Source organism: Martes martes (assembly GCF_963455335.1).
Source record: "Martes martes genome assembly, chromosome: 16".
In the NCBI taxonomy this organism is placed as follows: domain Eukaryota; kingdom Metazoa; phylum Chordata; class Mammalia; order Carnivora; family Mustelidae; genus Martes; species Martes martes.
In genome coordinates this window covers 121,914-146,814 of record NC_137904.1, presented here as the reverse complement: position 1 = coordinate 146,814, position 24,901 = coordinate 121,914, and the positions used below count along the sequence as shown (strand labels likewise).

At 59.2% G+C, this 24,901-nt stretch overlaps 1 protein-coding gene across 2 annotated transcripts in view; it reads left to right on the top strand.

The window, feature by feature from the left end:
• The window catches only part of ZZEF1 (zinc finger ZZ-type and EF-hand domain containing 1), a gene marked incomplete at its 5' end in the record, with an annotated part of 98,078 nt that overhangs the window by 46,375 nt on the left and 26,802 nt on the right, over window positions 1-24,901 (top strand). For both annotated transcript variants that reach the window (XR_013968145.1, XM_080826198.1), the window contains 19 exons: window positions 2-161; window positions 994-1,115; window positions 1,212-1,334; window positions 2,056-2,222; window positions 2,302-2,383; window positions 3,095-3,296; window positions 4,210-4,358; window positions 6,151-6,391; window positions 8,721-8,800; window positions 11,389-11,482; window positions 11,952-12,420; window positions 12,971-13,135; window positions 16,135-16,254; window positions 16,660-16,821; window positions 18,205-18,334; window positions 19,943-20,081; window positions 21,447-21,612; window positions 22,244-22,506; window positions 23,346-23,506. Coding sequence is in view for 1 of the 2 variants with exons in the window: in XM_080826198.1 (XP_080682324.1) it covers window positions 2-161; window positions 994-1,115; window positions 1,212-1,334; window positions 2,056-2,222; window positions 2,302-2,383; window positions 3,095-3,296; window positions 4,210-4,358; window positions 6,151-6,391; window positions 8,721-8,800; window positions 11,389-11,482; window positions 11,952-12,420; window positions 12,971-13,135; window positions 16,135-16,254; window positions 16,660-16,821; window positions 18,205-18,334; window positions 19,943-20,081; window positions 21,447-21,612; window positions 22,244-22,506; window positions 23,346-23,506 (3,195 nt within the window). The remainder of the gene's footprint in view (window position 1; window positions 162-993; window positions 1,116-1,211; window positions 1,335-2,055; window positions 2,223-2,301; window positions 2,384-3,094; window positions 3,297-4,209; window positions 4,359-6,150; window positions 6,392-8,720; window positions 8,801-11,388; window positions 11,483-11,951; window positions 12,421-12,970; window positions 13,136-16,134; window positions 16,255-16,659; window positions 16,822-18,204; window positions 18,335-19,942; window positions 20,082-21,446; window positions 21,613-22,243; window positions 22,507-23,345; window positions 23,507-24,901) is intronic.

Sequence of the window (24,901 nt, the reverse complement as noted above, 5' to 3'; positions counted from 1 at the left end):
GTGTGAACTGCTGGTGCTCACGGGCGCCCGAGGGGAGGCCGGCTCCGTGCTGCTGTCCCTGTTCTGGGCCGTCCAGGGCAGCCTGCTCTCCTGGTGCTTCCTGCAGCTGAAGAGCGCCGACCCCGCGGCCAGAGGCCAAGCTGCCGACCTGCTGGAGCAGTGTGAGTGCCAGCCGCGCCGTCCCGACCCCGCCAGAGCACAGAGCTGCTTGGGCGTCGCCGCTCTCCTCGGAGCCTCGTGCGCGGAGTGCCCAGAGGGTTTTCTCTCCCGGGGGGCAGATTAGTCTGTCTCTGGGTGGTGGTTCCTTCTGCATCTAGGGTTCTGTGGCCTGTCTTTTTGCCCAGAGTGCTGTGAGTGTGTGGTGTGCCCGGTGCTCCCGCTGTGGGGCCCTCCGTCACGCGGCGCTCTGAGGTGACACCACCCTGTACAGCAGAGCCGGTCATCTGGGCTTTCGTCGAGTCACCCAAACGGGAGAGGCTTGAACTTGTAAAGTCTCACGTGTATGGGACCGCTGCTGTGGTCTCTGCACACCCCGAAAATGCTCTCGTTCGTGTCCCAGAAACCCGCAGGCAATAACGTGACCTTCCCCAGGTTCTGAGAAGTGTGCGTGTGGCACGTGGACTCCCAGCAGTGTGACAGGACTGCTGACGGGGCCCAGGGCTGGCTCCTGCGGCTCGGCCCGAGGCCTGGCCTCCTGAGACGGGCCCGTTGTGAGCAAAGCGAGACGTCAGCCCGGCCGCCGGGCTGCTCAGCCGAGGTCCACCTCATCCCAAAGTAGCGAAGACCGAAATCTGCCTTTCAGAGCCGTCCTTGCCTGAGATCTGCACGGCCTTTCCTCCCGGCGGAAAACACCCCGTGGCACTCGCTGGCCTTTCTGACGTGGAATTCTTGTCACCGCACCTGCGACCCTCTCCAGCTTTGTCCTTCACGACGACCGAGCAACGGACGTGGGTCCCGCACGTGGTACTAACCGCTGTCTCTGTGTTTCGGCAGATGCGAGGCAGTTTCTGGCAAGCGTGAGAGTGATCTTGGAATCCCTCTTGTCACAGCATAGTGGAAAAACCATTGTAGAAAAGTTATGTAACTCAGTGTTTTCGATGGCAGCTCGTCAACTGGTAAGACACAATGAGGGTCTTTGGAAAGGGGCCTTGTGAGCCGCAGCCCCAGCAGAGTCCGAGGAGGGCGCTGAGGGCCTCGTCGATCTCCCTCAGGTCATCTTCCTGCTGGACTTCTGCGCGCTGGACATCCCCCACTGCACGCTGCTGCGGGAGTTCAGCGCGCTGACCGGGCTGCTGAGGCAGCTCTGCGCCGACCCGGAAGGGCCGCTCGACAAGGTAACCGGGGCGGGCGCCGGCCCCTGCGCCGCAGCCCTCTGAGGGTGACGGGGCCGCCGGGGGGGGGGGGGGCCACCTCCGAAGGCCTCCCCGCCGCCTGGTATCGGTGGCTCGCGGGCGAGGGTGCGTGGCGGCCCGGGGACTGGGCGTGGCCCACACCGCGGGAGGCTGTATGCGGGCGGTCCGCTCTCACAGCCCGGAGCGTGTGTAGAACCCGGGAGGCGAATGACCGGACTGGAGCCCGGGAGAGACACTACGTGTCAAAAGGCAGATGCGACGGTTGGGTGTTTAACAGAATTTTCTCCCTGTTTCGCTTTATGGGACACAAAGATTTTCACTTTCTTCTTTGGGTCCCGGAACAACTCTGTGGGCACAGAAAGGGCACACGTTATAAAGCTTATTTTAAAAATGGAGAGAGAAGAGAGGGTGGGCTCAGATTTGCCGAGGTCCCAAATTCAGTGTTTCTTCTCACTGGAAATTCACGCGAGTGCGTAGCGACTTGCAAGAAAACAGGCTGATCTTGTACTGAGAACACCACGTGTCCTCTGCCGAGGGCTAGATGCACGCTGGCCTGTCCGCAGGCGGAACACGGGGCTCTCTGTAGCCTCTGCGACCGCACGTGTCTGGCGCCTGGGCCGTCCGTCTGGGGCCCGGATGCACAGCTTCCCGTGTGGCGGGACACGGAGTGACCGGCGCTTGCTTTCTTGACTCTTGCGTGTAGCTCGATGCAGAGACGTGGCAGCAGGAGTGTCCCGTGGTTTTACATACCTGGACAAAGGAGTCTGCCCACAACTACGAAAACAACTGCCACGAGGTGTCTGTCTTCGTGAGCCCGGGGGCGACCTACTTTGAGGTGGAATTTGACGAGCGGTGTGAGACGGAGAAAAGGTAAGACTCCGTGGTCTTGTCCTAAGCAACAGCGGGTTAAAATGAGAGAAGGAGAGTGATGGAGATGATGCCTTCCCAGGTATGATTATCTGGAATTCACCGACGCCAGAGGAGGAAAAACACGCTATGACACCAAAGTCGGCACCGAGAAGTGGCCCAAGGTGAGTGGTGCTCCCAGAAGGAGTGACGTGCGCGCTTCTGCTCCGATTCCCTCCTGGTCAGCCCTTGAGGATCTGGAAGGGAAGCACGTCCCCCGCACCTCCGTGAAAGGAAGGGCTCTGTGGAGCTGGCAGTGACAGCCGGCCACCTGTCCTGTAGATCGGGGTGCTTTAGCACCCAGCCTGCCTGTCGGTTGGTGGGTCCTTTCTAGCTGCTTGGGTGCTGCAGAGACTGGACGGCCCGGGAGGTCTCCTGACTCACAGTCTGGTTCTTCACAGCACAGTTTGCCACCCCCTGGTTTCTGTCACATTGTCTGGTGTGTGTGGGGCTGGGGGTCCAGGGAGGCCCAGAGCCCGTGGTGAAAGCCGGCAGTGCCCACCAGAGGACCGCGTGGTCTCTGGGGCAGGCGGAGTGCTGCTTCCCCCCATTGGCGTGCTCTCTGGTGGTCTCACGAACACCATTTCTGGATGAGCAGGCAGTGGGCAGACGGGCGTCCGAGGTCTAGAAACCCACGACCGTTGCTGCTTCATGCGGCGCAGTCGTGGACTTTGTGTTTCAGCCGCCGCTCCAGTCACCTGGGCCGGCGTGGTGAGGCCGGAGGGCGAGGATAGACACCGATGTTGGACGCCAGTGTCTGAGTCTTGAAGAATGTTTGCCCCAAGGGGTGTTTTCTCAACCGCGTTTGACCTCGTGGCTTTTGTGCTTGTCTCTAGAAAGTGACCTTTAAGGCCGGCCCCCGGCTGCAGTTCCTCTTCCACTCCGACAGCAGTAACAATGAGTGGGGCTACAAGTTCACCGTCACCGCCTATGGCCTGCCCGACGTGGCCGTGTCCTGGGCGCTGGACTTGCAGCTGCTCGTTTCCCGGCTGATGGGCCGCCTGGCCGCCCAGTGCATGGCGCTCAAGTCCGTGCACCGTGAGTCCCTTGCGCGTCGGCTGCAACGAGGGCGGGCGCGGGTGTGACGGCGTCCTCGCGGGCCTGCAGGCCACACCAGGCCGCGGCCAGGGCCCGCTCGGTGCCGGGCCATCCGGTGCTTCGATGTGGACTTAGGAGCACGTCCCAGCGGGACTGAGGATGCCTGGGCTGGAGAGCAGCCTTGGCGGCCTCTTCTTGTTTGTGAAACTTGGAAGGCAGAAATAGAGTAAATTCACCGTGTATCCTTTAACCACGTGAATATTTATGTTACGTGCAGAAACGTGGATTTTGTCTTAAAGGGATTTTTTCAACTTAGTTATTAAATGCATTGAAGGAACGAGAATTACAGAATAAAACTTCCTAGTATGTTCTATTTCTGTTTCTTTTCCTGAGTTTTTCTGACCGTCAAAGGAAACATCATAGAAGTTGCATAATGGAGAAAGGTCCAGGAGAAAAGTCATTCCTAGTTCTAACGCCCAGAGAGAAGTGTTACTAACATGCTAACATATTTCCATCTAGACTTTTTCTCATGTCTGTTCATAAACACACCTGGGTGGATATTTAATTCTTTTTTTTTCAAACTTAAGTTGGCAAATTGTGAACATTTCCCCCGTTAAGACACTTGGGTGCGGCCTCCGCCTCTTCAGCTCACTTCACCTCCCGCCCTGGCAGGTTTGCAGAGGTGCCCGCGAGCGAGGCTGCCCGTGGCAGGGCCGCGCCCCGGGGTGCCCTCGTGGTGGGGGTGCATCCGGGGTGCGTGTCCGTCACGTAGCACAGCTCCGTGCTGGGATATGGGGGTGGGTCCCCGCACGTCCTCAGAACGCCCCCGTGGTCGAAACCTCCCGGCCAGCCCCCGGACTCTTGGTGTCGCGGGGACGACGCAGCGCTCTCACCAGCCTCCTCCTCTTTCCAGAGTTCGGGAGCGACATGGCGGTGCCTCCCGCAAAAATGGCGTCGGTCCTGAACTGCCCGCTGTGGAGATCTGTCTTCAGGCACCAGCTGAGTCCAGAGCTGGGATTAGCAGCGAGCTGGCCCACTCCCCCGCACCAGGATAGTAAGGAGGTATTTTCTTGCAGCGTCCTTCTCCCGGGAACGGGGTCTGTTTGCTGATAGCTGCTGCTCCCGCCGCGAGCCCTGGTGTGGGTGTCCTCACCCCCGCTCAGCCGTTAGCGGCCCGACGGCAGGGGCCATCCCTCGTTCACGTGGTGTCCGCTCCGAGGGCCCCGGGGGCCGGCGAGTCACGTCGTCGGTGCTCGGGAGCTCTGGCCGAGTCCCTGAACGAGCCGGTGGCTTGTGTCTCTGCAGCCGCTGGGTCGGACGTCAGAGTCAGCGGTTTGTGCGCGCTCCGTGCTCTCCGCGGAAGAGCGGCCCGTTACCTGGGCTTGCGATGACTCCCGAGCTGGGCACGTCTGCCCGTTGGCTCTCACCGTCCCCCTCGCCTCCGTCTCTGCTCTGGTGCTCTGCCTCCCTCCCCTGCCCACGTCACCGAGCGGGCGGCTGAGAACCCTGGGGCTCTTTCTCGGCCTTCCCCGACCTCTGTTAGACCGGGCTCCTTCAGAGCCTCTCCTCCGCCGGCTCCCTGACAGCCCGCTGTCCTCTCCCGACCTCCAGCTGCGGCCCTGCCTCCTCGGTGGGCTTCGCCTGTTCTTCCTTCCCTACGGTGGAGGAGTCTTTGGCTTTCTCCCCTTCCCCGCAGCCCACCAAGACCGTCCCGTCTTCTCTCTTCGGCTGTCACATCTGTGCGCAACCTCCCCAGACATCAGTCCATAGTCCTGGTGCTTCTGCAGGCTCCGCTCCTGTGTGTCCGTCCTTCCGTTAGGTGGTCCCGTGTCAGTGTCCCCGCTCCACTCGGGGGTGGACGTGCCCCTCCCCTGGCTGCTGGCTGCTGTCACTGTCATTCTTGTTTCCCTTGGCGCGGAGCCACGGTTCCCTGTCTTGTTCTCACATCTCCCACCCGGTCCACCACCAGTCCTGTGGATTGTCCGGGGGTGTTCAGCTCCTCCCACCTCCTCCGTCTGCATCTTTCTCCAGGCCCTCATCCTGCACGTGCCCTGGCACACTGGGACCTACCAGGGTTTGGGGGGTTTTTTAAAAGATTTTATTTATTTATTTATTTATTTATTTATTTATTTATTAAAAAGAGAGAGAGAGAGAGAGCGAGCACGCGCCCAAGCAGGCAGAGAGGCAGGCAGAGGCAGAAAGAGAAGCAGGCTCCCCGCTCAGCAGAGAGCCCGATGCGGGGCTCGATCCCAGGACCCTGGGATCCTGACCGGAGCCGAAGGCAGTGGCTTAACCACTGAGCCCCCCAGGCATCCTTACCAGGGCTTTTTAGCCACTGAATTACCTTGTCATTCCACGGCCAGACATGGTTACTGGCTCCCGTTGCCCACAGGGTGGGGTCCGAGCTCCTCATCGGGCCGAGCAAGGCTCTGTCCAGGCTCTTCTCACGGCCCGTCTCTGCCCCTCGGCCGCTCCCCAGCTGAGACTTCACGTGTGCTGACGGCTTTGTTCCTCGGGGGCCGGAGGAGTCTTTGGGGTCCAGTCCAGAGCCCACACCCTTCCGGAGGCTTCTCTTCTCACCCCAGCCTGCTGGGAGCTCTCCTGGGGGCTCTCAGCACTGGGTGCCCCTTCCTGGCATTTGGCACTCGGTCACCTTCCCGTCCATGGTGGCGCTCGTGTTCGTGTGTTCAGGGTTTTATTTGTTTGCCTTGTTTTTAAAGCCGTGTCTCTGTCTGGTTTGCGCAGTGGAGTGAAGCTTCCTGTTCTGTCCTACTTTGTTCTGGTCGGTGTTGGGTGGACTTGGTCGTGTGAAGGGCTGCGTTCAACATGATGTGTTCTTGTTGTCTCGTTCTAGGTCAAGAATATCCCCGACGATCCCTGCCACCACTTTCTTCTTGAGTTTGCACAGTCAGACCCTGCCCAGAACTTCTGTGGGCCATTTTCAGAACTTTTCAAAGGATTCATACAGGCATGTAGAAAACAGGCCCCAAAGACAGATATAGTTGCTGGTTCCACTATTGATCAAGCTGTGAACGCCACCTTTGCTGCTCTGGTGTGTCGTACTCCAGGCTTGTATGAGAAGCTGCAGAAATATGGTAACTTATATTACAGGGGATATTTCTGATCTGAAGGCCAGTTGCTAAGCTCTAAGAAAGCCTATCTTACGGGAACATTTCTAAGCATTTTGAAGTACAAACATGTTTCTACAACTGTAGACCTGCTCTGGTTAAGTCCCACTCTGCCAGTCAGAAGATCCGTGACCCATTTATAGTTAGACAACTGTCACGTGTGCAAGTAGCCTTGAGTTTCCTGATCAGCAGGTCACTTCTTTCTCCAAAATCCTCGTGGAAACTGCCAAGAAGTTTAAGGGAAGGAGGCCCTAACTTGGGTTATAGTCTCGGGCAAGAACTCGAAGTCGCGCGGCTTCAGGTTCGTCAGACAAGCTCTCTGCACGTTCGTCCCCTTATCCATAAACTCGGGAGTCGGGAGCTCCGACATCCTGAGAAATGCTGGTCAGACCCCGAGTCATGTGGGTAATTCAGGGTGCTGGTGACCAAGGAGGGAAATGTATTCACTCTTGTCTTTAGACTTAAAGCATTTGTAGCTTTTGGAGGCCTCCTGATTGGTAGCCCACTCCTCGCCATCTCTGTTCCTCGCGTCCCCCCCCGCCCCCCCGCAGTGCCAGCTGCGTCCTGTGTGTGTAGCCGGCCGCCGCCGGGACCGAGGCAGGGAGGGGCTCTCTCCCCCCATAATCTCTCAAGGGAAAAGCATTTCAGGCCCTCCGTAAAGAGGAGCTAGGCCTTTCCCCAGCACTTCGGCTGCGTGTGTGTTGCTTTCCCGGTGCACATGAGCTGAGCAGGAACCGCGCTTCCCCCGCGTGAGCAGGCCCCGGACAGCCGCTGCTGCAGTCAGTCCTCCGGGAACGATCGCGGCTGCCCTGTACTGCCCGGTCCTTCAGACCTCACGGTGCAGGGTTTATTTCCTGACTCTAGGACGTCTCCGTTAATCCTTCCACCGTTCGTACTGTTTCCTTGAAGAAGCTGCTCAAATAAGTAAAACCGCCATTGCCACGGGAGTGGTTTGGGAAAACAGGTGTCCCGTGGAGGACTATCTCTGCTAGGGAGTGGGGGACCAGGTGACCTGCCAGGTTTAAAAAAAAATCCAGTGTGTTTTCGTAATCAAATGGTAATAAGAGAGCTGGACAGTCTTGTTTACCTGTGGGAACTCTCAGTGGACGAAAGGCTCGAACTTAAAGCTGAGAAACAGTTTCTGGCTGACGGCAGGCTCCCCAGCTCCTTTTCAGATGGTGCTCAGACAGCACGTCCCCGATTTCAGGAGAGGCACAGTCTGATGGGAACTAGAAACACTCCCCCGATACAGGTCATTTCCGGAACAACCTTGCCCTGGGCTTTGGAGGTACATCTGGTTTCTGTTCTCTGGGCGCTGTTCCTGGGTCCTGCTGGGCAGGCTAGCTCCTTGAAAGGGGGGCCTTGTCTCGCTCAACTGCTCGTCTTTGTCTAAAAATGGCCCGCCTTTTTGCATTAGAGATACATGGGTGGAGTTTTTCAACTGGGTGGTAAGCTGCCCTAGGGCAGAGCCGGGTCTGCTGTTCTCTGCAGGGCGTTCCCAGTGCCAGAGGAGCCTGGTGATGCCGCCCACGTGTACCCCGAGCCCTCGGGCGGTCCGCCAGCCCCTCGCTGTTCTGGTCTGTGATCCTTTGGTTCTTACAAGCCAAGAAAGGAGCAGCCTCCTAGGTCTTTCTTTTAAACAGACAACTTTTTTGTGATTTTTCTAATTATGAAAATATCCATTCATGTGGAAACTTACAAAGTACAGGAAAGCTTAAAATATCAGTTATAATCTCACCAGTTCAAGAAGACATCTTAACATTTTTCTGTGTATCTACCTGCGCCTTTTATCTAGGCATATTCATATGGCTTATGTATCTATAGATATCGTATATGTCGTGTATGTACACAGATTTCTGATAAGTATAGTCTTGTTAAGTAGGTAATTTTGTGCTTATACTGTTTCAAAACCTGTTTTTTTTACTTAATTTATACCGTGACCTTTTTTCATGTTAGTAATTATTTTTACTTACTTCTAATACTTTTAATTTTACTTTTAATATTTTTGGTATTTTATTTTCATATGTTTACTTTAAATATTTTACTCAATTTAATAGTATGTTCATTTCAGATGTAGTTCACTTAAAAAAAATGACTTTGGTAACACAGAGAACCCGTTCCTGGTGTTTATGGGTTAATCGCCCGCCCCTCCCCCACACCCGCTTACCCGCAAGGTCAGAGCTTCAGGAGAAAGACCTTTCTCCGTGTGAGGACAGTTAGAAGCTACTTTGTGCTTAATGCTGCAGTACCGAATTGAGTTGACTGAGTATAATCTCGTCGTCTCTCCTTTCCCCAGTAAAAAGTGGGGGCAGCACAGCCCTGAGCGAGGAGTTTGCCCAGGTCTATTGCTTGGCAGACGGCATTCGAATATGGATGGTAAGATTTTCTTTGCATGCGGTTTGTGTGTGCTGTGAATTTTCCACTGATGAAGTTCTAGATTGTAGGTGAGGTTCAGTGGGGTGAGGTCCGGAGCCAACGACCAGGAAAGGATTCTTGAGACATCTTTGGTGCAGAATGGTGGTTTATTAAATCACGGGGACAGGGCCGGTGGGCAGGAAGAGCTGCTGCCCCGGGGTTGTGGGGGTGGCAGTTCTGTACCACGGGGGTCGGGGGAGGTAAGGAAAGGGAGGTTTCAATATAACGTTCATATGCTAAAGAGGACCTACAGGGTACCAGATGCCCGAGGCCTGGCCAATGCCAAGGTCGTTCTGCCCTCCAGCAAGGAACTAACATTAAGATGGGTGGAAGAGTCCTAAAGAATGTCACGTATGTCCCACCCGGGGTGGGGGGGCGGTGCAAGGTGTCAGCCTTTTGCTTTGTCCTCAGCCAGCCTTCTGTTCCTTGTCACCGCCATGGGTTCACGCAGTTAAGGGAAGCAGCTCTCCAGTCTGTTTTTACTAAAGTTCAGTGAAATGAAAAGCGCTAAAATAACGTAGAATCCTTCAAGTCCTTGTGTGGTGAGTGCTGAGAGTGTCCGTGAGCCCCGAACAGCCTCAGGAACCCCAGGGCCGGTCTGTGGGGCCTCTTGGCCTGGGTGGCCACTGATGGCTGTAGATGGCGGTGAGGCCGCGCTCCACAGGGAGGCTTCCCACACTGGCGAACGGTGGTTCCCTGGCCTCGTGCGTGGCAGCAACGTCTGTGAGTGGGAGGACGGACAGAGAGACTGTATGTTGTGTTACTACGTACCGCGACACTGCGGCGTGCGATGACTGCGTGATGCTGTGCGGTGAGTGACGTCAGCCAGCTCGTGTGTCAGCTGACCGTGATGACGGGCAGAAACCGGTCCTAGAGGAACCCACGAATACGTCTCGTCTCATATGGAGTTTACACACGACCCAAATCTGTGTCCTGTTAGGTACATCAGTTTGCGGTAAAATTCTTCCAAGTCATGGAAGTGATGACTGTCAAACTCAGGAGAATCATTGTTAGTTTTTTGAAGCGAGGAGCTGAGTTCCTGCGTTGCCATCATGCACCACGTACTCAGTCTTCTTCGTCCTGTGGGGTAACTGGGAGGAACCATTAAGTCACGGCGAGGACGGGCAGTGAGACTGAGAGCGGGAGACCAGCTCTCAGTTCTTTGAAGAGCGTGGCAGCTGCCCCGGGGCTTAGAGTGGGCAGGTTCTGTGGCTGGTGTGAGTGGTCCGTAGTGTGGTGGGGTCCGGGACCCTGCCCGCATTCCCGGCTTGGGGACTTGCTAGGCAGTGGAAGCATGAGCCAGACTGGGGAGAATGGCCTGGAGTTGGGAGTGGGCAGTGGGGCAGTGGGGTGAATTTGTTCTGGGACATGCTGAGCGTGGGGACACACAGGTGGCTTGAGACACTGAGTTGGAGGCGTCCGTGAACCTCAAACCATCTAGCAGGCATGTCAGAGCAGAGATGCAGGTAGCTTCGGATCATTGGTGCCGGGATTTGTCTAATGCATGGGGTTACCCAGGAACCAGAGGGGCTCGGCCAGGCTCCACAGCGGTTAGAACGTAGTGATGCCCGTGACATGCTGGATAGGTAGATGGAGACAAAATGAGCAGATCCTCTCCAGAGAAACTAAAAGGTGTTGTGTTCTGGATGGCGCGGGGAGGGCCGCGACAGTGTGCTGAGGGAGACCAAGGCAGTAGTAGCGGCGTAAGGAAATGAGTGATGAAGTCGCGACCCTACGCGCTCGGAGGGGAAGGATTGGACAGTTGATGTGTTTCTGGTTTAGTGTAGGACAGACTGCCGACGGCTGGACAACGTGCCAGCCGCTCTCCCAGACGTGGCCGTCTGGCTGGGCTGTCAGCACCGTGGCCTGCGCTGGCCCTCGGGGCACCGTTCTCTGCCTGGCCGCTTCAGCATCACTTACAAGCGTCCCCGCACAGGGTAGCACCGAGATCGAGTTTTGGTCCAACTTGTGCAGGAACCTGGCTGTGTAGCCTTAGCAAGCCCTTCACTTCTCTAGCCTGCACCGCCTTGTCTGTGCTGGGCCGGCTTCGGGCAAGGGCCCCCCACTCCAGTGCTGTACATTCTGCTTGAAGAGTTTGTTTGAGAGAGAGAGAGGGAGAGAGCACGTGCATGCACAAGCAGGGGGCAGGGGAGGAGCAGAGGGAGGGGAGAAGTGGACTCGTGCTGAGCATGGAGCCTGATGCAGCTCTCGGGACCCTGAGAACACGACCTGAGTGGAAATCAAGAGTTGGACGCTTAACCAGCTGAGCCAGCCGTGTGCCCCACGACTCTTAAAGTAGTGGGACCAGGGGTACGCCGCCCGCCCAAACTGCGCACAGTCGAAGAGAAGGCATTGCTGCGGATACACCATTAGCTTCCAAGCCTGGGTTGCTTCTGGGACCAACAGAAACAGCTGTGCCCCCCAGAGTCGGACGATGACGGTGCGGTTGTCTGTGGTGGTGTGCTAGGTGTGTGTGATACAGCTCGGCGCGGCTGCCCCTGCAGCCCTGCCTGGTCACTGTAACCGTGTGGCTCGCACTGTCCCCGCAGCTGGAGATGAAGCAGAAGTCCCTGATGACGCTGGGGGATGAGGCAGAAGGAAGGCGCGGGTCGGAAGCTGCCGAGGTGAACCCCGAGGGCCTGGGTGAGTGGCTCAGCCTTCGGCGGACGCGTGCTGCGAGATGATTGTGCTTATTTATTTGAGCGAGAGAAAGTGGGCGAGCGAAAGAGAGAAGGAGTGGGGGAGAGGCAGAGGCAGAGGGAGAGGCAGACTCCCTGCTGAGCAGGGAGCCCGACGTGGGGCTCCATCCCAGGACCCTGGGACCATGGCCCGAGCCGAAGGCAGACGCTTCACCGACGGAGCTACCCAGGCGCCTTTTTAAATTTTTTTAAAAGATTATTATTATATATATATATATTTTTTTAAGAGGGAGTGAGAGAGAACGAGAGAGCACGGGAACAGGATGAGGGGCAGAGGGAGATGTATGTCACTTTATTAATGGAGGTATTTCTTGTCCTAAATTGTAGAGTTTAAGGAGATTATTTTCTCTCCAAGAGTAAATAAGTTGAATTTGGACTTTTTTCCCATTACCTTCCTTGCTTTCTGCATTCAGCAAAGGAGTGTATTCAGAAGAGTCTCCTGTTACTACGATTTCTGCCTGTGGGAGTGAGTTCAAAGGAAAGCTGTGACGGGTTGGTGGCCGCAGATGAAACAGATCACCTCCAGCCACGGGATAGGCGTCCGAGGACGAGCTCTGTGGTCGAGGAGCATTTCCAGGCTTCCGTGTCGCCCGTGGAAGTGGGCACCCCTGCTGCAGGCGACGGGGGTCCTGGCTCGGATGTGCAGCCGAAGCTGCCACCCAGCAGCGGGCCCACTGCCGCCGACCTGCCCTCTGCCGCCACCGAAGAGCCCTCGTCCCCTTCCGCCCCCGCCCGGCGGCCTCCCTTCGCCCGAGGACGACTCCGGCTGCTCTCCTTCCGGTCCGTGGAGGAGGCCAGGCCAGCGCCCACCGTGAAGGAGAAGTACCCCGTGCTGAAGGACGTGCTGGACTTCGTCAAGGACCAGTCCCTCTCCCACGACAGGTGAGCCACCACCCTTCCCGGCGCCCAGGACAGGCCGGGCTGCTGCGCGCGCCACGGGACCTGGAGGGCCGAGACCTGTGTGGGCGCCGGACCAAGCTGGGCGGCTGCGCTGGCCTTTTAAGGAAGCGTTTTGTCACTGAAGACTTGTAGGTTATTACATCTCAATAACGTACACGAAGATTGAAAAAAAAGGAACATTGGTTTCGGTAGCTGTCATTTATAAATGTGTCTCCTGTTAATCCTGGGAGAAACTTAGGATTTGAGATTTTCTGACAAAATTGTCGGCGGGCCTGCGTCGCCGGAAGGGCTGCACGTGCTCGCGATTTCCTGCTCTGAGAAAGCTTTGTCTCTGCAGGGCAGGAGGAACGCCAGAGCTCCTTTCTAAGTAGCGAGTGCTGCGAGCGTGGGGGGTCGGGCTTCGGGTCGGGCCGCGAGCCGGCTGAGTGGGGGCCGACGGGGCCCGGCCCCGCTGCGGGCCGGCGCTCCCGCCGTCGCCCTCCTGCCGCTCGCGCTCCCTCGCTGCCCCTGACCCGACGACCTCTGTCTTCAGCGTCGTGAAGGTTCTTGCCTTGAGGAGGGCCCAGGCGCAGAGTGTCCTCGAGGTCCTGAGGATCATCCAGTACTGCTCGGAGTCCCTCGGACAGCCCCACTGCTTCCACCCGCCGTACGTGCTCTTCCTGCTGGAACTGCTGACCTGCCAGAAGGAGTTTACCAAGTGAGTAACCCGCCCCGCACCCACGTGCAAGGAAGACGGGCACGGGTCGCTTGAAGGAAATCCGAGTCATCTTTCGCGAGTAACTGTTATTTCCGGGTGGGGTGTAAATTCTTGTTTTCGGTCAGTCCTCTTGCCCTAAGGAGAAGCGGGTTCTTTCTGTAGTAAGCAATACCAGAAACCTGTCTACTCCTCCTGGTGAGTTTGTCAGCTTTTTCACCAGGGACGACTGTGTTCCCTGGGTCCCCACGCCCGCCCGCTGGCTTCTGGAAGCTGTGAGCGAGCTCGGATTTTCGTTCACAGTGAGGACATTAATCTGAGTACCTCACAAGGTGGCTCCGGCAGCCAGTCAGCCACTGTTTCCCCAGGGTTGACGCCAGGCCCCGATCTAGGGGATGGGTGTACAGCCGTGGACGAGGCAGACAAGAGTCGTCTTCTCATGGCGCTTTTATCCTTTCTTTCGTTTTAAGATTTTATTTTTTGAGAGAAAGAGGGTGTGCGTGTGCGCACACAAGTTGGGGAGCAGCAGGCAGAGGCAGAGGGAGAAGCAGACTCCCTCACCGAGCAGAGCGCCTGATGGGGGGGCCCGATCCCAGGACCCGGGGATCCTAACCTGAGCTGAAAGCAGACACTTAACGCACTGAGCCCCCCAGGCGCCCCTGCTGGAGCTTGTATTGTGTTGAGGAGAGACAGATGATAAAGGAGATGCGTCCATCCCTCCGTCTGCTTACTGTATCCATCCCAGGCACGACGGCTTCATGCACAGTGATGTAGTCTGGGGCTCAGGGAATGGCGCTGAGAAGTCAGCCTGGGAACCAGGAGATGAGTGACCAGTGAGCTCAGAGGGAGGCTGCTGAAGGCCGGAGGAGCAGCGCAGAGGCCCTAGGGTGAGGGCTCGGCCCCAGGAACAGCGCGAAAACCGGCGTGCCTGAGTGGGGGGCACGGCAGGAGAGCAGCGGAGGAAGTGATTCGGGGCTCAGAGGATGCCAGGCTTTGTAGGGCAGGGTTCGGATTTTGTACTGAGCTGTAGGTGGGAGAACCCCGGGGAGCCCCAGGCCCAGGAGGAGCACACTCTCTTTTACATTTCTGCAAGTCACATCTGGCCACTCCGGGGGAAAGTGTGGACGGACGCAGAGCAGTCGGGAGCCGGTGCAGTCGGGCGGGCGGGAGGCGGCAGGCTCCGGAGCCTGCAGTGGTCCTGGAGATGGAGAGAAGGGAGGGCGCTCGGGATCGGCTCTGGACACGGAGCTGCCGGGACGCACCCGTGGACGGGGTGTGGAGAATGAGCAGAAGGGACCGCAGCGGGGCAGCTGCTGGGTCTCGGCTGCCGCAGTTGGTGGATCGTGGTGGGTTTTACTGAGGGGAAGGGAAGGGAAGGAACAGATTGGGGTGAGAAATCAAACGTTGCTTTGGTGTGTTAAGTTTGACCTGCTTTTCTCACATCCAAGTAAAGGTACCCAGCACGTCGAGGTAAGGGTCTGAGGTTCTAGAAAGAAGCCAGGGCTGGGGCTAGAGTAGGGATGCTGTCAGCATGTAAACGGTGTTTACAGCCGTGAGACTGGCTGACCAAGAAAGATGCCCAGACGGACAAGAACGGGCTCGGGATTGAGCCCGAGGGGCATCTCTTCATTCAGAGCTCAGGCAGAGGAGGAGGGGTCAGCTGAGGAGGTCGAGCAGGAGAGGCCATCAGGAGCGAAATCCAGGGCGCGATGGGGTCTTCGAAGCCAAGAGAAGAATGTGTCCGTCGCGTACGATGCTGACGTGGGAGCTGGGGCCACGCGAGCTCATGCTGGGTTTGTCCGGGGGCCGAAAGCCCGGCTGGACTGGGTTGAGAGGAAAATCAGGTGGGGGCTCCAAGGGAGGGAGAGACCACAACCGTTTCAAGAACCTCGGCCTTAAGAGGGAGCAGAGGAAAAGGCAGACTTGCAGGGGACACGGGCTCCGCTGAGGGCTCTTAGGATAAGGCGCTGGCGCGTTTCATATGCTGGCGGGCAGGCGTCCGTCCCGATCACACTGGACGCAGGAGGAGAGGGTCCGTCACACGGCGGGGCCGCCGCAGAGGGTCGGTTTGGGCAGAGCCGGGGAGGCCGTGCGGGAGCCACGCGGTGCTGATGGACGCGCGGGCCGGTCGGGTGGTGCCGGGACGGGGCCGCTGTGGTCTTTCTGTCCTTGTCCTCAGCCGGGCACGAAGGGTTGGGGAAGCCGTGGCAGTTTGGGGAGAGGCACGAGGGGTTGAAGTCATAGTGCGAGGCGAGAAGGCCGGTCTGACTGGCCGTCCGAGCGCGGCTCGGAGCCTCGTGGTGCCGAGCGGAGCGCGGAGCTCGTCAGCCTGGCGCGCGGTGCCCCCGCGACGCTGCGCTGTTCTGAGGGCGCCGCGAGCTCTCTCAGGCCAGTCTGCGGAGGGAGAGGCGGCGGGGAGTCGGCGGTCGCCCGGGTGAGAGGATGGTGAGGGCCGCGGGATCTCAGCGGGGCTGCCGCGCACTAGAGGCGGCCTCGTGGGTTGGGGCTCCTGGGGGCGGAGGGCGCTGCTGTGGGGTCGGGGGCAGAGCAGGTTGCTCTCGAGTCCGGGTCTCGGGAGTCCTGCCGTCGCTGTGGCGATGAGCTCAGAGGAGTGCCCGTCCGGCTGGAGGGACAGTGGCAGGGACACCGGGGCGTCGTGCCCGTGGACCCTGAAGGCTCCCAGGGCACGAGGGTCAAAGTGGAAGGGGCCGCGGGCTTGGTGCTGGGGTCATCGGTTGGGGGGGGCAGGGCCAAGAGGCCTGGCTGAGGTGAGCAGCGAAGGTCCGGGGCAGCCCCCAATGAGCGAGGGAGGAGGAATGCTCGCCTGCCCGCGCCCTGGGCCCCGCGGGCGACTCCTCGACTCCTCGCTGTCGCACCATCACTCCCCGAGCCCCAGGCTCGCGGCGCGTTCGTCCGCAGCGCGTTGGGTGCAGGGAGGGCGTCCCGACCGCGCGGGCGGTGCCGGCCGGCAGAGCTGTGACCCCGCTCCCCTCTGTGTGCAGCTACTTCGCGCACTTGGAGGGCTGCGGCGCGCGTCTGCACAAGGAGGTTCGCGACTCTTACTACCAGTTCGTCCTGCTGCTGGTCGAAGCGGTGAAAGGGTTTCGCAGCATAAACGACAGGTACTGTACCGCGTTAGCGCGTTGTCCTTTTCAGCTTCTCGCGCATTGCGCGTGCGCACCTTTAAGACGGGTGTGAAGCCGTTCCCCAGCGCCATCCCGCGCAGGCAATTTGGGCAGGAGCCTGAAATCAGGCGGTCATCTTCTCTGTCTGCGCCGAGGGAATGACCTGTGCTAATTTGGGGCCGGCTGCTTACCGGACGTGATTTTTACGCTCTTTGACCATAAAGTGCCCTGCGGCGGGTGTGGCGGAAACCTCGTGTCGTGTTTCCGGGACTCTTGCCCTCGGAGGAGGGCTTATGTGGCGTGTGATCTCACCTGCAGACACACCAGATTCCCACTTGCCTTCTGTGTCATCCCGTCTGGGGACGGCGACTTTGGTAACGCCCAGCTTCCTGGGGTCCCTAGGTCCTTGCTGCCTGCGTTGTCCTGTGTGCAGACGGCCCTGCTGCATTTTCTGGATATGGGCTGGGAACCCGGCGATCTCGCCTTCTTTGTGGACATTCAGTTGCCGCATCTCCTCATGAAGATGTCACAAGAAAATATTAGCGTCCACGACAGTGTGATCAGGTAAGAACCCAGTCCCGCACCCCGCAGTGCCTGGAGCAGAGGGGTTCAGGGCCCAGATGCTGGTGTTAGCCTCCCCGTAGTGCATCCGGCTCTGCCATAGCCCAGCCAGGACCTTGGGCCGCTCATGTGAGCCCACTGTGCCTCCGTTTCCTCCTTCTTAGGCCTGGAGGTTAGTAATGGTACCTACCTCCTAGGGTTGTTGTGAAGGGTAAATGAGTTGTGTTTCTCAGGGTTGGTACCAGTGCCTGGTGCATGGAAGTGTGTGGAGGTGGTGGTGGGGGGTCGGGAGGACGAGGAGCCTCTACAGTTTTGGAGATCCTAGTTTACCTTGCTGAATCAGAGAATCCTTTTTATTTTTTGGTTCCATGTATATGGGATTTTAACCCTCGTAAGCTCTTGCACATTATAAGGGCTTAAGATATGAGAGAAAACAGTACGTGGGTTTTCTTTCCTTTCCACTTGAAATGCGTGGCTCTCCACCCCGCTCGAGTCCACTTACATGTCAGCCACTCGTGTGCATAGAGAAGAAAGAACGAGACGGGGGAAGGAAGGCATGGGGAGAGAACCAGAAGTTAGCGACTCAGTGTCGGCACAGGCTTCACCTTCTCAGACACTCCGGGCGTCCTGGAAGTGAAGCTAGACCTGCTCCTGTCTCCTTATGTCCCAGCCGCTGGCATCGCCCTCTGTGCGCAGACACGGCCAGGGTGGGTGTGCGAGCCTGCGCCTGGGCCCAGTAGTCCTGCAGGACCCTCCAGCCACCCTTGTTCTCAGCGCCCAGCCCAGAGCTGAGTGCAGGGAGGCCTGGAGGCAGTCTGCTGGTCAACAGGTGTGTGTTTGTTGATTGGTAAATAGTTTGCATTTGTGGTTGAGCAGCTCCTTTCACATTTAAAATTCTGGTTGCTACAATGAACTATGAACTGGAATCATGGGAATTCGTGACTTTGCATCTGAAAGGAGCCCCTGGGATGATCTGTATGAAGCTGTTTGGAATGGGCCTGAGGGCCAGGGCTGAGTGTGGGGTCCGGGCTGAAGAGCAGCTGGTGGGAGAGCCGGTCCCTGGGGCCCCTGGCTCCCTGGCGTGCTGGGACCGCCTGTCACTGATGTTCACTAGGATGCGTGGATGTGGGGGAATTACACCCCGTAGGTACAGCCTTTCAGGCTCTAGTTCCTCAGCCATTGTAGTCTGCTCTGGAAAGGGCGTCTCCCTCTTACTGGAACGTTCTGTCAGCAGCCCCACAGATCCTCTGCACCAAACGCACATCCTCCCCTCAGAGGTTCAGAAATGTTCCATCCGCGAGACCCGTAGGGCACGGAGTGTGTGACCGAGCTCTCCCTAGATTATTGGGAGAGATGCCCTTTTCTGTCTTTGTGTCCTCCTTTCAGCCAGTGGAGTGAGGACGACGAGCTTGCTGACGCCAAGCAGAATTCAGAATGGATGGACGAGTGTCAGGACGGCATGTTCGAGGCCTGGTATGAAAAAATAGCCCAGGAAGAGCCGGAGAAGCAGAGGAAAGTAAGCCCTCTCAGTGGGGTGATCGGAAGTGACTGGGAGTGTGGAGAGGAGCGTCTGCGGGGGGGGATGCCAGTGGGCTGTGTCCCGGGGAGCACCCGTGGCAGTGCGCAGCCTGGAAGGCAGCTGTCTCCGACTCGACTCTGGAGACCGGGGTGGGGGGTGGGGGGTCTGAACCCCGGACTGGCCAGACTCCGAGCGCGCGCCTCCCTCCTGTAGAGCTGGGCTCTCCGAGCATGGGCTCGTGGCGCTGAAGTGTGACAGGCGGCGCTGGCGTATTAATTTATGGTGAGAGAGAGAGTTGCCGAAGGCCCGGGCTCCGGCGTCCTCGGGCAGCACGCTCTCTTCCTGTAGGCGAGTAACGTGGAGCCCCGTGTCCGTCCCAGGCTGTCCGCAGAGCTCGGGAGCCACCGTGTGCGCACACAGCCCGTGTTCCGTGGTTCAGACGCCCAGAGGCTCCGGGCGGATAGCCTGCCGTGTCCGTCCCCACACGAGGTGTTGCCCTGACACCACCATATGGTGCATCTCCTGCCTCAGAGTCATGCTTTTGTTAGCATCGCATGCCTCCTGTGTGCCAGCGACTTGGCTCACGGAGCACCTCTGTGGTGCTCGGGCGGGGCGTTTTCCTCTCTGGCGCGTTAGCGTCTCCCCGGGGGCTGATGGGGCCTGTCCGCTTGGCCGGCTACGGTCCGGCCGCTGAGTGAGTCGTTGCCCGTCTTCCGGGCTGTGAAGAAGACCTGTACCTAGGCCTGCCGCTACCTTCCATGGAGCTTGCTTGCTCAGGGCGGCACCCTCGCTGTCCCCCCAAAAGGTTTCCCCTGTAAGCGCCAGTGAAAACAGCGCTCTTGAGGCAGTGTCTCGGTGCCTTTGAACACCGCCCTGTCCGGCCGAGTGTCCGAGCTAGAGATCGAGTGCTCTTGAGCACTGCGTTCTGCGACCCTGCGCCTGCTCTGCGTCCACTCCGTCCCCAAGGTGCCGCTCCTCTGCCTCCTTCGTGCCTCTCAGGCATGCCCGTCTTTCTCTGCCATCTCACCCACAGCGCCGTGGCACCCTGAGCCCGTCGTGGGGCCGCTGTGACAGCCACTCTCATGGCCGGTCTCCCCGAATGTGGTCTTGCCTCCTTCAGTCCATTCTCCATCAGTAGCCAGAGGAGCTTTTTAGAACGCTCAGAGTGATCCCGTCACTCCAGTTTTCCCCTGGTCTGTGCTGCCTTCTACACCCAGGACCTGAGTTACTGCCAGTCCTAGGGGCCCCTGTCCTGGCCTCTCGTTGCCTCCTGTAGAACTTGCTACGGGTTTTGTCTGATGTGCCCACCACCCTCACCCTCACCCAGTGGTGCCTGTCTGCCCTCAGGTCTCAAGGTGGAGTCACCTCCGGGTCCTTCCTGACCGCTGCTGGCGCCTCGCAGGGTTTTCTCAGCCCCTGACTTGGTCCATCAGAGTAGTTGCCCCCTGCGTGGTCACTCGAGGGGATTCCCGCGTTGACACCGGGCGCCACTCTCTTCTCACCGTGGCCCGGGGCTGCGAGGAGTGGGTGGTGAAGTGTGAGGTGACTGATGGGTCGTGGCCGCGTCGGAGCGCCTTGGCTAATGGCCTGCATTTCACCCTACAGATGCACATGTTCATTGCTCGCTACTGTGACCTGCTCAACGTGGACATCTCGTGTGATGGCTGTGACGAGATTGCGCCCTGGCACCGCTACCGATGTCTGCAGTGCAGCGACATGGACCTCTGCAAGACCTGCTTCCTAGGTGCGTGCCACGCCCCAGGGACCCCCGTGCCGGGCCCCGGGACCGCGTCGTTTGTTCGCCTGCTGCTCGGGGAAGTACTGCCCGGGCTGCTCTCTGCCTGCTGTGGAGGAGTCCCCGGTCCCCGCACGCTGGTGTCTGACGTGCCTCCGCCCGCCAGCCTGCCGGGCGTGGGGACTCTGTACACAAACGGGCGCTGGAGGGCCCTTCAGCTGAGTTCCGGAGGGTGGTTCTCTCCGGACCAGGCAGAGCGTACAAGGAGTCCGAGGCCCCGCGCAAAAGCAGACCTCGGAACTTCTGACCGATCTTGGCGTGTAGGTGCTGAGGTGTGGCGGGTAGACAGTTGTGAGCGGCTGAGTTCTGTGTGTGCGTGGCCTGGTCAGGAAAGATCCAACGCCCATCTGGGCAGTGCCCCAGGACAAGGGTGTGCATACTGAGTTACGGAGGAGGGATGCAGAGTGTTCTAGAAAAGTTCGGGAGACGTAACCATCGCCGTGCAGGGAAGCCGGGCAAGGAGGTGGGAGGCATGATGTGGATTGGTCCCTGAAGAAAGTCAGAGCTGGGTGGTGCGGAGGCCATGCATCCCCTTCTGGCACGGAGCCCATCCGGGGACGGAGGCGTGAGCATCGCTGGTGTGTCCAGGTCAACGTGCTCAGACTGCCGGGGCCCACAGCTGGGCTCTGGGGCAGTCGGCTGAGGCCTTTGAGCGGACCTGTAAACAGTGGGGTGGTGACATCCTCAGAGATCCACCGCAGGAAGGAGGCTCTGGCCTCCCAGGAGCTCCCTCAGGGAGTCGGTCACAGCAGCGACCAGGTTCTTGGCGGCCGGAGCAGACGTGGGCCCGGTGCGAGGAGGGGGCGGCAGGCGCGGAGCCCCGTTGGGCTGGGACCACACGGGGCACGAGCACGGTTCCTCCCTCACGGGGTTGGAGGTAGTGGAGTCTGCTTTCCTCTGTGATTCTGGAATGAAGACGTGAGAGCAAAAGCCTGGTCACTCCTCAGTGTTGGTTGAGAGGCGCACACAGCAGACGCCTGATGTTTGTCAGAGTGCGGGTTGCGCGGGAGGCAGCTCACCGATGGGCACGCAGACTTGTTTCTGCCAGACGGTGGTCGTGCTGGGAACTGGTGGTGCGTCCCGTCACACTCTGTGTGGCGCTGGGAGAGGGCAGCAGTCCGTGCTACCATGGCTGAGCAGTTGTGTGCTCGGAGCCCCTGGGCAGAGCGCCCTGGTCTCCAGACGGCGCCTGTGGCCCTTGACGTCCTGAGCAGTAGCCTGGCGGAGCCCTGCTTCTGGGTCGGGGCGTGTTTGGAAGTGAGCACCACTGAGAGCCCTGTGCCCAAGCCACCTCAGCCTCGTGTTCTTTTCCAGGGGGGGTGAAGCCCGAGGGCCACGGAGATGACCACGAGATGGTCAGCATGGAGTTCACCTGTGACCACTGCCAGGGTTTGATCATCGGCCGGAGGATGAACTGTAATGTGTGTGACGACTTTGATCTCTGCTACGGGTGCTACGCGGCAAAGAAGTACTCCTATGGGTACGCTCTCGTGACTTCCGGCCGCAGGACGCTCTCTGGGCATGTGTGCGTGTGTGCGTGTGCGTGTGTGTGTGGTGAAAGCCTTTTGGCTCTAACAGATTTCAGGCGTACCCACAGGTCAGGAGATGAGGACCCGGAACCCCCGTATAGTCGTTACCCAGACCCAACAGCTGGGAAGATTTTGCTCTACGTGATTAGCGTGTTCTTTTTTTTTTCTTCTCTTTGCTGGAGTGCTTTAAAGCAAATCGCAGACCTTCAGTCATTTCCCTTGTACATGCTGCATGGCCACCTCTAAAAACGATGAGCATTTTCTCACATTACCAAAGTGGTATTGTCACACTGGGAGAATTCCACAGTGAGGAATCCCCCCCCCCCGCCCCCACTGGTTTCCGTAGATGATGTTTTGCCTGTTGGTGGGGGGGGGAGGGGGGTGTGAAACCCTGCAGCGGTACGTCCGGTGTTTGTGTTGGTTCATTCCTCTGGGGTGAGGGCTCACACCTATGTTGAGATGTTCAGTTTTCCCAGCCTCGGAGGTCCCCGCGCCCTGTGGGACCACACACCCCCCCGAGGCCCCGCTTTCTTCACGCCCTCACGGAGGCTAGTCGGCCACGAACACATCTTGCCTTTGCAGCCACTTGCCCACGCACAGCGTCACGGCCCACCCGATGGTGACCATCCGCATCAGCGACCGGCAGAGGCTCATCCAGCCGTACGTCCACAACTACGCCTGGCTGCTATTCGCCGCCCTGGCCCTCTACAGCGCGCATCTGGCCAGCGCAGAGGACGCGGCCGGGGAGAGGCTGGGCCCCCAGGAGCGCAGCAGCGCCAGCGCCCTGCGCAGCCAGTGCCTGCAGCTCGCTGGGGACTGTCTGATGCAGGCCCACCAGGGAAGAGGTACCGTCCTCCGTGCGGGACCGGCCGGCCCCGCTGCTCGTGCCAGAGGGAGACACCGTGCCCGCTGCTGGGCGGCCTGGCCCCCTTCCCGCAGCAGGTGCTCCCCTGCTTCCGAGCCATGCCAGATGCCCGCCTGTGTCTGAGATGAGCTGTGGCGCTGAAACGCGTTCAGTTTCTCTAAAATAGTCACATGATGGTCAAAAAGAAAAAGTAATAACTAAAGCTCTTAACGTCTGTGGATCAGGAATTTGGTATTTGAGCCTGGCGGTCCTAGCTTTGCCAGAGGAACGTGGTTTTCACCTGGCGTGCGGGTCTGTTCCACGCAACCGTGTTCTCCGCGAGAGCGGTGTGAAACTAGAGTCGTTTGACGAAATACCGCAACGACTCGGACTTTCCCGGGGGAGCGTAGTGTGCACGCAGCACTTTGGAGGTGTTTGAGTCCCTCTCAGAGTACGGGGCTGCCTGTTCCGGGACGGTGGGGACATGAGGCCCGTGTGGGGCCACGCATGGGTGGTGCCAGAGCTCCCAAGCTCGCCAGTGGGGACGTAGACCTGGAGTTGTTGGGGGCCGCTGTGGAATTGTCCTGTTAGGGTTTCTGAGTGGACAGTCCTCTTGTGTCCTGGGCTGCTGCTCCCGAAGCGCACGCGTTCCTCGCTCCTCAGACGTCCGGCGCCTGATGCCAGGAGCCAAGGAGACGTGGACAGCCAGGGAGGGTCCTACTGGGAGCGTGTTGGTTTGCTTTGTGGAGAACCCAGCCATCTCTCCATGTAGGGATTACAGAATTTTCATGAAATGACCTCGTTCTAAAATTTGGAACCGCTCTCTCGTTGCCCACGTAGGTCTGAAAACTCTGTGTCTTCTCGGTATACTGCCAGATGGGGAATCTGGTCCAGACCGCCGGGCCCCGCCGGTCGCCGTGCCCAGCCGCGCACTGGAGGAGCAGAGAGCCGCCCGCACTGTGGAGGACCCGTCGCGCGCAGGCCCTTCTGTGCGCCGCCGTGTACGTCTCCGTGTGTCACTGCGCGGGACGGGGAGCCGTGTGCAGGGCGGGCGGAGCAGAGAGGCTAAGGCCACGGACTCTTGGCCTGGATCGTGGGCTCCAGTCCCCGCTCTGCCAGGTCCCCGGCACATGACTGCCGTCCTTTCACTCCGCTTTCCCATCTGTGAGGTGGGCTGAACACTAGGACCTGTTCCGTGAGGTGTCGTGCTCTGCAGCGAGCGTCTGTGCGTAAAGTGCTTAAACAGTGTCTGTAGTACGTTCCCCGCCAGCGTCAACCACTCCTGTGACCGCCTTCCGGTGGGATTACAGGAAGGAAGATCCTGTACCTCGGATTAGGTCCTGGCCCACGGCGCACGCTGTATATGCGAAGCTTTTATTTTCTCAGAGAGAGAGAGAGTGCGTGCGTGGGGGTCGGGGGTGTGGGGGAGGGAGACAGAATCCCAGGTGGACTCCACGCCCAGCGCCGAGTCTGATGTGGGGCTTGATCTCACAACCCTGAGATCACGACCTGCGCTGACACCTGGAGCCAGATGCTTCACTGGCTGAGCCCCCCAGGTGCCCTGGAGCTCTTCTGATAGCGGGCAGCAGACAGGTAATCCCGAGTGCTTTCTGCCTACCCAACAGACACGGAGGTTTGCACGCTCCTGCAGAAGTGGAGGGAAAGCCTTCCTGCGCGCGGGTGCCACACGCGATCGCAGTCTTAAAGTCGGCTTTGGGCTAGAGCGCAGCGTGGCTTCTGTGAGGCCGCCTCCGAGGCTTGAGGTGGTGCTGCGAGCGCCCCTGCCTTGGCCGGAGGAGCGGCCCTTGTTCCCATCCCCTGCCTCTGTCACGTTCGCTAGTTCATGGATCCCCCGTCTGGTGCTGGTGGCTCACCGGGATCCCATTGTGCTTAGGGGAAGACACAGGCAGAGAAGGCTGGCGACAACGGGAGACGTGTGCCAGCCTCACTCAGCCAGAGGCAGCACCGGCCTCAGCCTGGCCCCGTGTGCTGCCGTCCGGACCACAAAACCCCTCGTCTGGGCAGCACTGTAACCACCCACACACGGTGGTGGCAGGGAGGATATCGTCAGCAGGGGCAGCCATCGCCCCTGAGCCTGGACACAGTGCCGTCGCCCTCCGAGCCCCTAGCTTCTCTGCCGCCCGGGAGCACTCTGCTCCCCGCGTGTCCACTTACATCCGCCCGGGAGCACTCTGGTCCCCGCGTGTCCACTTACATCCGCCCGGGAGCACTCTGCTCCCCGCGTGTCCACTTACCGCCCGGGAGCACTCTGCTCCCCGCGTGTCCACTTACATCCGCCCGGGAGCACTCTGCTCCCCGCGTGTCCACTTACATCCGCCCGGGAGCACTCTGCTCCCCGCGTGTCCACTTACATCCGCCCGGGAGCACTCTGCTCC